The sequence below is a fragment of the Gracilinanus agilis genome, chromosome 1 (genome assembly GCF_016433145.1).
Source record: "Gracilinanus agilis isolate LMUSP501 chromosome 1, AgileGrace, whole genome shotgun sequence".
Taxonomy (NCBI): domain Eukaryota; kingdom Metazoa; phylum Chordata; class Mammalia; order Didelphimorphia; family Didelphidae; genus Gracilinanus; species Gracilinanus agilis.
Genome location: NC_058130.1, coordinates 342691730 through 342705506, shown reverse-complemented (window position 1 = coordinate 342705506; position 13777 = coordinate 342691730). Strand labels below are relative to the sequence as shown.

The 13777-nt window shown below is 36.4% G+C and overlaps 1 protein-coding gene across 1 annotated transcript in view; it reads left to right on the top strand.

Moving 5' to 3' along the window:
* Positions 1 to 13777, top strand: part of WDR41 (WD repeat domain 41) — an 84762-nt gene that overhangs the window by 49958 nt on the left and 21027 nt on the right. Inside the window, exon 6 of the mRNA XM_044657706.1 lies at positions 241 to 352. Within this exon, the coding sequence (XP_044513641.1) occupies positions 241 to 352 (112 nt within the window). The remainder of the gene's footprint in view (positions 1 to 240; positions 353 to 13777) is intronic.

The window sequence follows — 13777 nt, the reverse complement described above, 5'->3', positions numbered from 1 at the left end:
ACTTTGGGGAGGGGGTGATGGTAAGAGAATGGTTTTGTGGATATCAGATCCGGAATGCTTATATTTTGTCAACATTCATCCTCACTTCCCAAAATATTACTTTGTTTATAGAATTTTTGAGATTTACTTAAAAGATCTTGGGAAATGTTTTGTTTTTCATTTTTATCCAAATGGAATTTTTTTTTTAGCATCTTGTGATGTTTTTTGCATTCAATACATTTCAGGTATTTGTTTTTTTAGTGTTTGACAGTTCTTCAGAGGCTGGATGTTTGGCTGTCTGGTGGAAGTGACCTTTGCGTTTGGAACCGAGAATTAGATCTTCTGTGTAAGACTAGTCACCTGTCCGATACAGGTAAAAATAAATTTCAGATAACAATGAACCAGTAAATACTGACACCTGAAAGCACAATCATTCTTTACATCATTATAATTTGCCTATCTTAGGTGTGGAAAGGAAAAACTCTGGATGCTCTCTTCATTTTCTTTTGCCCCCAGCCCCTCCACCCAATTCCTAAAGGTGAATGGACACTGCCATTTGTGCAGTGGATGAGAAAAATCTTATTCACATGCTGCTTTTCAGCATTTAATGTCTGAGTCCTGAAAATATGGCCATATCATGACCATATGAGAAGCTTAGATTCTTTGTCTCCTATAAGGAAAATTGGCTTCAGCATGGACCCTTAAAGAAAACTACAGCTTTTAAAAATTGGACTTATTTTGAAATTCCTATATTGGTGAGCTCACTAACAAAATCCTATTCTTCTGAATTCTGAATTACTTAGGTTTTTACTGTCACCTATTTGCTGTGTGACCCTGAGCATAGTTGTATTGTAGAAAGAACTCTGACTCTGGAGTCAGAGGATTTGGGTTCCAGTCCAGTTTCTAGTGGACAACTAGGTGGAACCATACTGCCCAGAGTGCCATTCCTGGAGTCAGGAAACTCAAGTTCAATTCCAATCTCGGATGCTTACTAGTTGTGTAACCCTGGGTAAGTCACTCAACCCTCTTGGCTTCCATTTCCTCATCTGTAAAATGAGCTGCAGAAGCCAAATGGTATCATAAAAAGATAGACATGACTGAAATGTTTGAACAACAGCTGGTTTCTAGTGTTTGCTCTCAGTGGACAAGTCATTTAACCTCTAGGGAAGTTATCTTCATCTGTAAAATGAGAGAAATTTAGCTGGATGACCTCTCAGGTACTTTTCAGCTCCAGATCTAGTATCCTATGAGCCTCAGGCATTTAATCTCTGCCTTCTCATATATAAAATGGAAAGGATACATGAAGAACCTCCCTCTTTTAGCTATTGTGAGACTCAAGTAAAACGATTTATATAAGTACTTTTGCAAGGTTTCAAATGCTACATGAATAAGTTATTCATTTTTGTCTAGTGATGCTGATAAAGAATTTTTTAAAAATGAAATTCGTTTTATAAGATAAACATATTTGGATAAAAATCAGTACATTTAAGTGGCAACTTGAAAATGTGTTTTACTGTTAAAAATAACACTTTGCTAATGTAATCCAAAGAGCTTATGGACACACTGGGAAGAATAATATTGTGCACCTTGTTGAAGTTTTATAGGCAGCCTGAGTACTGTGAATCACATTTATAGCTCACAGTAGGAACTAGCCCTTACTCCACATAGATATTATAAAATATCAGAAAAATAATGAGATGGCTTAGCACATGTATATACACAAACACTAGCAGGTATTGCAATTTAACCTCCCGCCTCAAGGTTTTGTTACTAACAACCTCGTTTGAATCTAGAGCATACCTCTCTATTGTCTGCTATTATCGTAAGGTATGACTCTTCATTCACATCCAAATTTTCCTTTCTGTTTCGCACAGTCCTGTGGTTCTCTCTGCATCTTTTCCAGCAAATTATTGGTAGCCGTATTGTGTGCAATAATGTTTAAGAAAATGTCGTACATGTTAATGGAAAAAATCAGCTACTGTGTCATTCTTCCTTTCATCAGTGAGCGAGTATCTGGGCCTTAGTCATTATGTGATCACAGTGTGGGTCAGTTTGTCAGAGGTCTCAAGGGGTGACAAAAACCTTTAAATAAGGAGGATTTCATGTGAAGGTGGAATCTATTAGAAAGCTTTCAAAAGACTCTAGGCCAGTGAGTTGTGATGCTACCATGCTCTGGTTTTCCTGTTGCTGGAGTGCCCTACATCCAGTAGTGAAGAAATTTTGCTGCCAGCCCCTTTATCTCATAACACTACTTTTTTCCCCCAAGCTCCATTTTTAGGTCAGTTGTTTTTAGAATAGTAGTTACTCTGTTCAGAGGGAAACAAAGAGAACAGTTGTTAGCTTTATATTGTTAGCCAAAGTGTACAATTAGCTTACTTTCTCATTAGATGTCTTTACTATACAGTAAAGATGGAACTTTGAGTGGAACTCACTATCACTTCTTTCTCCAAGTAGTAGCATACCAACAATTATGAATTATCTGAGGATTGCTGCTGCATTAACTCCATTTTTGGAAGTGAATATAGGGTTTTTTGTTTTTTTTTGGTTGTATGGCCTTACAGTTGTAATTATTTGAGCTGGAATTCTTCTGGATTACATTTGGTCCAAGATGGTGGGACCTAATAATCACCTTGATTTACCCAATTATAGCTAGAAGGGTGACAGCAACATATTCCAGTCTTTTAACAGGATATGTGATTTTATTAGTGATGATACATTATATGATTTAGTAGTTGGTCTTCAGGAGCAGCTGTGATTGAAAAATTCATCTCCCCATGTCCAACCTGATGATGAATCTGTGAATTTAATGTGGGCTGGTCCTCAGTTGAGACATATAGAGTTCATTGCCAGACCCATTGGCTGAAGCCTGACCAACTAGGCAGGATCTGCAGAGATGGCCCTCCACTGAAATAGTCTCCAAGAAACTAGTACCACTTTGGTGCTATGATGGAGCATTGAAAGAGGATTTCGGTGAAGAGTAGTAACATAATTTTCAAAAAAGCAGAGGGTAGAAGATATTTTATTTGACCCTGTATTTCTTGGTGTGTGTCTCTAACACTATAGTCAGTCATGCTTTGACTGCCTCCAGACTGCTGGAACTCCTGTTCATCATGCCTAGGCCTTGGAAAAGCCCTATATATAGGGAGAGGGAAGGCAGAGGCACTTCCCAGGGAATCCTACTGTTTTTTTTCTTGCTCAGATTTACTTGGGCTCTTGGATTGTATGGCTGTGGTTATACTAGGGATGAAGAATAGGAACATGAATGCAGAAGTCCACATTAAAGAAAGTAAAATAAAATAATGAATTGAAATGGAATGACTCTTTCTTGCCTGCAGAAATAAATTAAGAATTTTGTAAATGAGATACTTCCTATTTTCTAGGGAAGAGAATTGGGTAGATTATCTATATTTATACACTTCATTCATTTTACTTCCAGAATATTCGCAGATAATTCAGTAAATAAACTGGCATGATTAAAAAGTAGTATTTTTAAAAATACCTATAGTACTTTTTAAAAAAAATCACATTTTAAGAATACCTGTTGAATAGTACTCCTAGGAGGCGGGGTTAAGATGGCGGCAGAGTAAGGAGCAACTTCTTGACCTCTCCTAACCCACGCATATAGGACTCCTCAAGAAGACATAAAAACAAATCCAGAGGAAAGAAGGGACCCCACAACAGGGCTCAGCATCGATGGTACGTGGAATCGGGGCATTTCCATGCTATAAAGGGGAGAAACAGCTCTCATGAAAGCACGAGCGGAGCAACCCCCTGCCCCCACCCCCACACTACAGCACCAGGGCCAGCACACGAGTCAGAGCAAGTTTGGGGCACCCATTAAGTCATTGGCAGCTCACTAGGGCTTGTTCCTGAGAGCAGCAAGACTTAAGACCCCCCAAGAGGCTAAAGAACTCACAGACTCTGAACACAGACCCTGAGCCCATGTGCAGGCGAAGGGGTTGACACAGGCGCGGGATAAAGGGCGGACTAAGGTGCTGGACCTTGAGTGGGGACCCAGTGCAGAGAGGTGCTTGACTGTGGAAGCAGCTCCCTGAGACTGTTAAAGGAGCTTCAGGCAGAACAACGAGCAAGGAGACCACCAGGAGGCTTGTTCCAGAACAATTAGAATTGAGATCTCAGGAGTCTAAAGAGCGCAGACAGATCCTGGGCACGAGCATAAAGCTGAGAGGGAACTCAGCTTACAATGGCAAGCCAGAATCATCAGGAAAACCAGAAGAGAAAGATGAAGAAGAAAAAACCTTTAACACTTGACAACTTTTACACAGAAAAAATCCAGACAACAGAGGAAATAGCAGAGGAGAAGAAACAATCCAAACCTTCCCAAAACAATGAAAATGGGTCACAAGGTCTTGAAGAGTTCAAATCAGAGATCATGAGAAAGATGGAAGAGATCTGGCAAGAAAATAACAGTTTAAAAGGCAGAATTTCACAATTAGAAAGTGAGGCAAGTAAATCAAAGACCAGAAATGACCAGATTGAAAAGGAAAACCAAAAGATTGTAGCCGAAAACCATTCTCTAAAGGCTAGAATTGGGCAATTAGAAAAAGATGCCCCCAAATCAAAAGAATTAATAAGCAAATTGGAGACCAAAATCAAACAGCTGGAAAACAGGTCAGACCAAACTGAAAAGGAAAATCAAAAGCTTATAGCAGAAAACCAGTCTGTAAAGACAAGAATTGGGCAAGTAGAAGCCAATGATCTATCAAGACAGCAAGAACAAATAAAACAAAGTCAAAAGACTGATAAAATAGAAGGAACCATGAAATATCTCAATGAGAAACTGACAGATCAAGAAAACAGGTCTAGAAGAGACAATCTGAAAATCATTGGTCTTCCTGAAAAAGCAGAAATTAATAGAAATTTGGACTCCATACTAAAAGTAATTATTCAGCAAAATTGCCCTGAAGTTCTACAACAAGAGGGCAATATAGACATTGAAAGGATCCATAGATCACCCTCTACACTAGACACTGAAAAGATAACGCCCAGGAATATAATAGCCAAACTCAAGAGCTTCCAAGTAAAAGAAAAATTTTTACAAGAATCTTTTTTACAGGATCTGGCAGCCTCTACACTAAAAGACCACAAGGCTTGGAATGTGATATTCAGAAAGGCAAGAGAACTGGGTTTATAACCAAGGATCACGTACCCATCAAAACTGACTATATTCTTCCAGGGGAAAGTTTGGTCATTCAACAAGATAGAAAATTTCCAAGCATTTGCACAGAAAAGACCAGGACTAAATGGAAAGTTCGATATCCAACCACAAAAATCAAGAGAAACATGAAAAGGTAAATAAGAAACAGAAGGGAAAGTAAGAAAACTCATATTTTTTAAATTTGCCTCTTTAAGGGCTTCAATAAGATCTAATTATTGGTACTCCTATGTGGAGAAATGTTATGTATAATTCTCTGTAGTGAACTCTGTGCACCATTATAGCATTCACTATTATAATAATTAGAAGAAGTATTCATAGGGAGAGGTCGGAATACCAAATGGTCTAAGATGATATGGGTGGGAGGGAAAGAGAGGGGTGAATAGTAGAGGACACCAAGAGAATCTTGAAGGAATAAGAAAAATAGAGGGCATGGGAAGGGGAAGGGATGAATACTATTATAAGAAGGAGAGGAAGAGAGCATTAAGAGGTAATAGTTAAACCTTACTCTCAGTGTAATCAACCCTGAGAGGGAAGAATAGCTATATCCATTGGGATATAAAACTCTATCTAACCCTACTGAGAAAGTCAGAAGGGATAAACCAAGAGGAGCAGGGGAGTGGGGAGGTCAAAAAAGGGAGAGGAGAAGAAGGGGGAGGGAATTCATTAGGCCTTAAAAATAAAAAGAGGGGAATAATAAGGGAGGGGGTAAAAAGGGAAGTAAATCAAGGGAGGGGACAAGGGTTACTGGCTTAAAGCAAACGACTGGTTTAAAAGGAAATAGTGTAAGAAGAAGGGATAGAATTAGGGGAGGACACCAAAATGTCAGCAAATACACAACTGATAATTATAACTCTGAATGTGAATGGGATGAACTCACCCTTTAAACAGAAGCAAATAGCAGAGTGGATTAGAAACCAAAATCCTACCCTATGTTGTCTAGAAGAAACACATATGAGGCGGGTGGAAGTACACAAGTTTAAAATAAAGGGCTTCAGCAAAATCTTTGGGGCTTCAAATGAGAAAAAAAAGGCAGGAGTGGCAATCATGATTTCTGATAAAGCCAAAGTAAAAATAGATATAATTAAAAAAGACAGGGAAGGTAATTACATCCTGATAAAAGGCAGTATAGACAATGAGGAAATAACATTGCTCAATATGTATGCACCAAATTTCTAAAGGAGAAACTGGTAGAGCTCAAGAAGGAAATAGATAATAAAACCATACTAGTGGGAGATCTAAATATTCCTCATTCAGATCTAGATAAATCAAACCAAAAAATAAATAAGAAAGAGGTAAGAGAGGTGAATGAAGTCCTAGAAAAATTAGATTTAATTGATATGTGGAGAAAAATAAATAGGGACAAAAAGGAATACACCTTCTTTTCAGCTGCACATGGTACATTCACAAAGATTGACCATGTAATAGGGCATAGAAACGTTGCAAACAAATGCAAAAGAGCAGAAATAATAAATGTAACTTTCTCAGATCATATGCAATGAAAATAATAATTAGTAAGGGCACCTGGATAGGCAAATCAAAAACTAATTGGAAATTAAATAATATGATTCTCCAAAACCAGCTAGTCAAAGAAGAAATCATAGAAACAATCAACAATTTCATTGAAGAGAATGACAATGATGAGACATCCTACCAAACTCTGTGGGGTGCAGCCAAGGCAGTACTCAGGGGGAAATTTATATCCTTGAGTGCATATATTGACAAATTAAGGAGGGCAGAGATTAATGAATTGGGCATGCAACTTAAAAAATTAGAAAGTGAGCAAATTAAAAATCCCCAGATGAAAACTAAATTAGAAATACTAAAAATCAAGGGAGAAATTAATAAAATAGAAAGTAAAAGAACTATTGAATTAATAAATAAGACTAGAAGCTGGTATTTTGAAAAAACAGATAAAATAGACAAAGTACTGGTCAATCTAATAAAAAAAAAGGAAAGAAGAATACCAAATTGACAGTATCAAAGATGAAAAGGGAGACCTCACCTCTAATGAAGGGGAAATTAAGGCAATCATTAAAAACTATTTTGCCCAATTATATGGCAATAAATATAGCAATCTAAGAGATATGGATGAATATTTACAAAAATATAAATTGCCTAGATTAACAGCAGAAGAAATGGAATAGCTAAATAATCCCATATCAGAAAAAGAAATTGAACAAGCCATCAAAGAACTCCCTAAGAAAAAATCGCCAAGGCCTGATGGATTCACAAGTGAATTCTATCAGACATTCAAAGAACAACTAATCCCAATACTACACAAATTATTTGATATAATAAGCAAAGGAGTCCTACCAAATTCCTTTTATGACACAAATATGGTACTGATTTCAAAGCCAGGTAGATAAAAAACAGAGAAAGAAAACTACAGACCAATCTCCCTAATGAACATAGATGCAAAAATCTTAAATAGAACAAAGAGACTCCATCAAGTGATCAAGAGGATCATCCACCATGATCAGGTGGGATTTGTACCAGGAATGCAAGGATGGTTCAACATTAGGAAAACCATCCACATTATTGACCATATCAACAATCTAACAAAAATCACATGATTATCTCAATAGATGCTGAAAAAGCCTTTGACAAAATACAGCACCCATTCCTATTGAAAACACTGGAAAGTGTAGGAATAGAAGGACCTTTCCTAAAAACAATAAACAGTATATACCTAAAACCATCAACAAGCATCATATGCAGTGGGGATAAATTAGAAGCCTTTCCAATAAGATCAGGAGTGAAACAAGGGTGCCCATTATCTCCTCTGTTATTTAACATTGTACTAGAAACACTAGCAGTAGCAATTAGAGAAGAAAAATAAATTGAGGGTATTAAAATAGGCAATGAGGAGACTAAGCTATCACTCTTTGCAGATGATATGATGGTCTACTTAAAAAATCCTAGAGAATCAACTAAAAAGCTAGTAGAAATAATCAACAACTTTAGCAAAGTTGCAGGATACAAAATAAATGCACACAAATCTTCAGCATTTCTATATATTTCCAACACATCACAGCAGCAAGAGGTAGAAAGAGAAACACCATTTAAAATCACCCTAGATAACATAAAATGCTTAGGAAACTATCTACCAAAGCAAACACAGGAATTATACGAAAACTACAAAACACTTTCCAAACAATTAAAACTAGATCTAAACAATTGGAAAAACATTGATTGCTCATGGGTAGGATGAGCTAACAATAAAAATGACCATTCTACCCAAATTAATTTACCTATTTAGCGCCATACCTATCAAAGTACCAAAAAACTTTTTCACTGAATTAGGAAAAACTATAACAAAGTTCATTTGGAAGAACAAAAGATCAAGAATATCAAGGGAAATAATAAAAAAATGTGAAGGAATGGGGCGTAGCAGTACCAGATATTAAACTATACTATAAAGCAGCAGTCATCAAAACAATATGGTACTGGCTAAGAGACAGAAGGGAGGATCAGTGGAATAGACTTGAAGTATGTGACATCAGCAAGACAGTGTATGATAAACCCAAAGAGCGCATTTTGGGGGACAAAAATCCACAATTTGACAAAAACTGCTGGGAAAATTGGAAAACAGTATGGGAGAGATTAGGTTTAGATCAACATCTCACACCCTACACTAAGATAAATTCAGAATGGGTGAATGACTTGAATATAAAGAGGGAAACTATAAATAAGTGAACACAGAATAGTATACTTGTCAGATCTCTGGGAAAGGAAAGATTTTAAAACCAAGCAAGAGTTAGAGAAAATTACAAAATGTAAAATAAATTATTTTGATTATATAAAACTAAAAAGCTTTTGTACAAACCAAAACAATGTAGCCAAGATCAGAAGGGAAACAAGAAGTTGGGAAAAAATCTTTATGACAAAAAACTCTGACAAGGGTCTAATTACTCTAATATACAAGGAGTTAAATCAATTGTATAAAAAATCAAGCCATTCCCCAATTGATAAATGGGCAAGAGAAATTAATAGGCAATTTTCAGATAAAGAAATCAAAACTATCAATAGGCACATGAGAAAGTGTCCTAAATCTCTAATAATTAGAGAAATGCAAATTCAAAACAACTCTAAGGTATCACCTCACACCTAATAGATTGGCTAAAATGATAGAAGCGGAGAGTAATGAATGTTGATGGGGATGTGGCCAAATTAGGACATTAATGCATTGCTGGTGGAGTTGTGAACTGATCCAACCATTCTGGCTGGCAATTTGGAACTATGCTCAAAGGGCTATAAAAGACTGCCTGCCCTTTGATCCAGCCATACCATTGTTGGGATTGTACCCCAAAAAGATCATAGATAAACAGACTTGTACAAAAATATTTATAGCCTCAATTTTTGTGGTGGCAAAAAACTGGAAAATGAGGGGATGTCCTTCAATTAGGGAATGGCTGAACAAATTGTGGTATATGCTGGTGATGGAATACTATTGTGCTAAAAGGAATAATAAACTGGAGAAGTTCCAGGTGAACTGGAGAGACCTCCAGGAACTGATGCAGAGTGAAAGGAGCAGAACCAGAAGAACACTGTACATAGAGACTGATATACTATGGTAAAATAAAATGTAATGGACTTACGTACTAGCAGCAATGCAATGACCCAGGACAATTCTGAGGGATTTATGGAAAAGAACGTCACCCACATTCAGAGGAAGAAATGCAGGAGAGGAAACACAGAAGAAAATCAACTGCTTGAATACATGGGTTGATGAGGACATGATTGGGGATTGAAAGTACCACACCAATGCAACTATCAACAATTTGGAAATAGGTCTTGATTAACGACACATGTTAAAACCAGTGGAAATGCATATCAGCCAGGGGAGGAGGGGAGGCTGGGGGGCGAAGGGGAAAGTCAGAGCATAAATTATGTAACCATGTTAACTTTTCTAAAATATAAATATTAATAAATGTTTAAAAAAAAAGAATAACTGTTCCCAAAGTCTATTTTAAAAGTTGATATTTAACACTGTAGACATAAATGTAGAAGTCATCTATTCCAATCCTTTCATTTCATAAATGGAGAAATTGAGTTCTTTAGAGGGGAAGAAACTCAACCTAGATCATAGAACTAGTTAGAAGGAGAGTCATAACTGGAACCCAAGCCTTCAAGGCCAGGGCTTATTTCTGTTGTGCCAGTATCTTCCTATTACAGTTCCCTTGGGAGTGATTTAGGTAAGATTTTTGTCATCTTAAAGCAGTTCCAGTTATCTGGGTGGTGTGTGATATTTTTACTAGCACATCTTTAGCTGCAGGTCAGCTTTTCTTACCAGAGAGAGAGAGCAAGACAGTCCTCATGTTTTTAGATATAGGAATACTTAGCGGAGATCATTATAGGATTCATCACATGTTCACTTATTTGGGTATATGTAGTAAGTGAAGCATAACAATTCTCATTTTGTTTATTTTTAAGCTGTTCTTATTTAGAATTTCATTGGATTCTAAAATGGAATATTGATGAAATTGAAAACCTCTTTGAACCCACATGGAGTTTATCCAAAATTCTTAGTTTGGACAGTGATTTAGCTTAGTTTAAATGAAGAAAGGTTGGATTAGATTGTGATGTGCCTATTGAATTAGATCTTGTGATGCACCTATTGTGTGAGGCTCATTCCTCACTTTAGCATTTCTCTGCTTGAATAATGATTTAATAATTGATAAAGAAAATATTCAGAGGAAATGAATGATGAGGAAGGAGAGTGGGTTACTGGGACTCAGGAGTCACTAGGAAGGCACTGAAGAATATGCTAAATTGTGCAATTAGACTTTCAGTTTTAAAAGTTGGTCATACTTTGTATTTTGCACAAACTTTCAATGTTGTTTTATGTGTCCTGTTTTATGAATGGGAGAAAATGATATGTATATGCTATAGCTAATGTGCTTCAAGAATCACTGGATTTATAGGTTATGCTTTATTGGCATTTCTCTTATTATTAAAGGAAGAATTTGTTTATTGAAGAAATGACTTCTGATTTCAAGAGCTACTTTCAAATCAAAATGGTGTTAAGGTTGGCAGAATGATTAATTGCTTTTTGTCCCTATGATTAATTTTTTTTCACCTTTTGATGCTAAGAGCCTTTGATGTGGCAGCTAAATAAGCATTATGTTTAGAAGGCACTGCATAGGAGAGATTTGGTGGGAAAAAGTTCACAAGACTTATCTACTGACTCTTGTGGGAGGGTGAAACAGAGAGCAGAGTCAAGGATGAATCTTTTTTTTAATTTTATTTTTTTAATTAATTTTTTTAATTTTAGAAAAATTTTCCATGGTTACATGATTCATGTTTTTACTTTCCCCTTCACCACCTCAAGCTCCCCTCGCCCTCCAAAGCCTACTCACATTTCCACTGGTTTTAACATGTGTCATCAATCAAGACTTATTTACATATTATTGATAGTTGTATTAATGTGGTCCTTTTGGGTCTACATCCCCAATCATGTCCTCATCAATCCAAGTGTTCAAGCAGTTGTTTTACTTCTGTGTTTCCACTCCTGTACTTCTATCTCTGAATGTGGGTAACATTCTTTTCCATAAATCCCTTAGAATTGTCCTGGGTCATTGCATTGCTGCCAGTACAGAAGTCCATTACATTCTATTTTACCACAGTGTATCAGTCTCTGTGTACAATGTTCTTCTGGCTCTGCTCCTTTCACTCTGCACCAATTCCTGGAGGTCTTTCCAGTTCACATGGAATTCCTCCAGTTTATTATTCCTTTGAGAACTTTTCAGTGTTTTCAGTAGGAATGAATGAAGTCTGAATCAAAGGCTACAAAACTGGGCATGTGGCCTATGAAGATGACAGTACCCTAAAGTGGCCAAAAAAAAAAAAGGAAGTTTGGAAGAGGGGCAGATATAAAGGGAAAGATGAATTCTGTTTTGGACACAATGAGTTTGATATGTCTTGTGTCAGCTGAAATTGTGATACTGAATTTTTAAAAATTAGAGAATGAGATAAGGTCTAGATAATTTAGGTGTGGCATCATCAGTATAGATGTGATAGTTAAATTCATGGGAACCAATGAGCATGTGCTTCAATATGCAATGAATGTACAGAGAACTATTTATCATCCTCCTCAGCCTGGCCTTTAAGCTCTTCCACAGAGTTCTTCCATTTGCCTTTTTAGCTTCATTTCATACTGTTCTTCTCTAGACTTTCCAGCCAAACTGGTGGCTGATTTCCCTAAACTTTATACTTGATCTGCCATCTCTCTGCATTTAGACAGTGTGACATATAAATAGAACAGTGGACTTAGAATCAGGAAGCCCTAGGTTCGAATCTTCCAAGACACTGAGTTCTGTGAATGTGAACAAGCCACTTAATCTCTCTAAGGCTCAGTTTCCTGACCTGTAAAAAGAGACCTATGAAAGATTATTTAAATGCTTGGCAAACCGTTAAATGCTATAGAAATGTCAGCTATAATTATAATAATTATTTATTGAGTTGTTGATAGACATAATATTTGGAGGATTGGGCACTAGTTCCACCATATATGCAGAAAATTAAGCAAAGTTTTCTAAACTGCATCCCAAATTAGTTAATAATGAGCTTCAAATAGTTTTAGAGTTAAAAGTGACCCAAGAGTCATTGAATCTGAGCTCCTATCTGAATCATGAATATACTTTATAGCACATTGGTCGCCTTACCCCTATCTGAACACCTCCAGGGATAGGAGCTCATACCTGTCAAGCCATATTCATTTATGAACAGTTCTTATTATTAGGGAAGTACAATTAGAATCTGTAAGAGAAGATTCAAATTCAAATCATTATGACTGGTAGTCTCTCTTTTCAACATATGTTTTTAAAATACTTTCAGAAAATGGATTATTGCCAGCAGCTTTTCTGGGTTCTAAGACTGATATGTAAATTCTTTTTGCTGAAAATAGTCCCTGCAATATTTTCCAAATGACTTGAACCTCTGTAATTATCCTAAAATTATACCATCAGAAATTCTATATGCCAGAATGTCAAAATCATATTATTTATATTAATTTTTATATTGTGGCACAATGTTGTATTTCATTTTTTCAGTTTTTGGAGTTTACATGTTTATTTAATAGCCTTTGAAAATCATCAGTTCAAATTTGTGAGCTCAGTTACTTCACTGAGATGTTCCACTGAGGCTAGACTTGTGAAAAAGCTTAAGTTTTCAATTGTACACTGTAGCCCTGATCAACAAAGCCCATCCAAATAAGTCCTGTCAATCTTGAGGGATACTAGAGAAATAATGCCATCTTTTTGACACGTTGTGAAGGTGGGCACAAGTGATGGGCTCTGGATGTCAGTAATCTTTATGAAATCATTTCATTGTTTATGGGAGAAGTAGGTATATCCTCTTGTAGTATATAGTATACAAAAGCTTGTCAGTTTATTTTTTAGGGGTTTGTTTTTATCCTTATTTGTGATCTTATTGGCATAGGGAACTTTGCATGAAGAAATTCTTTTTACCAGTGCAGATATGCAACTTTTCCCCCTTGCCTTCAAGGTTCTTACATTCTGTTGAAAAGAAACAACAGCTGCAGAGATAAAATATCATAAAGTATATACATGTCTCTCTATATGAACACATACAGGTATATTTAAACATACATGTGTGTAT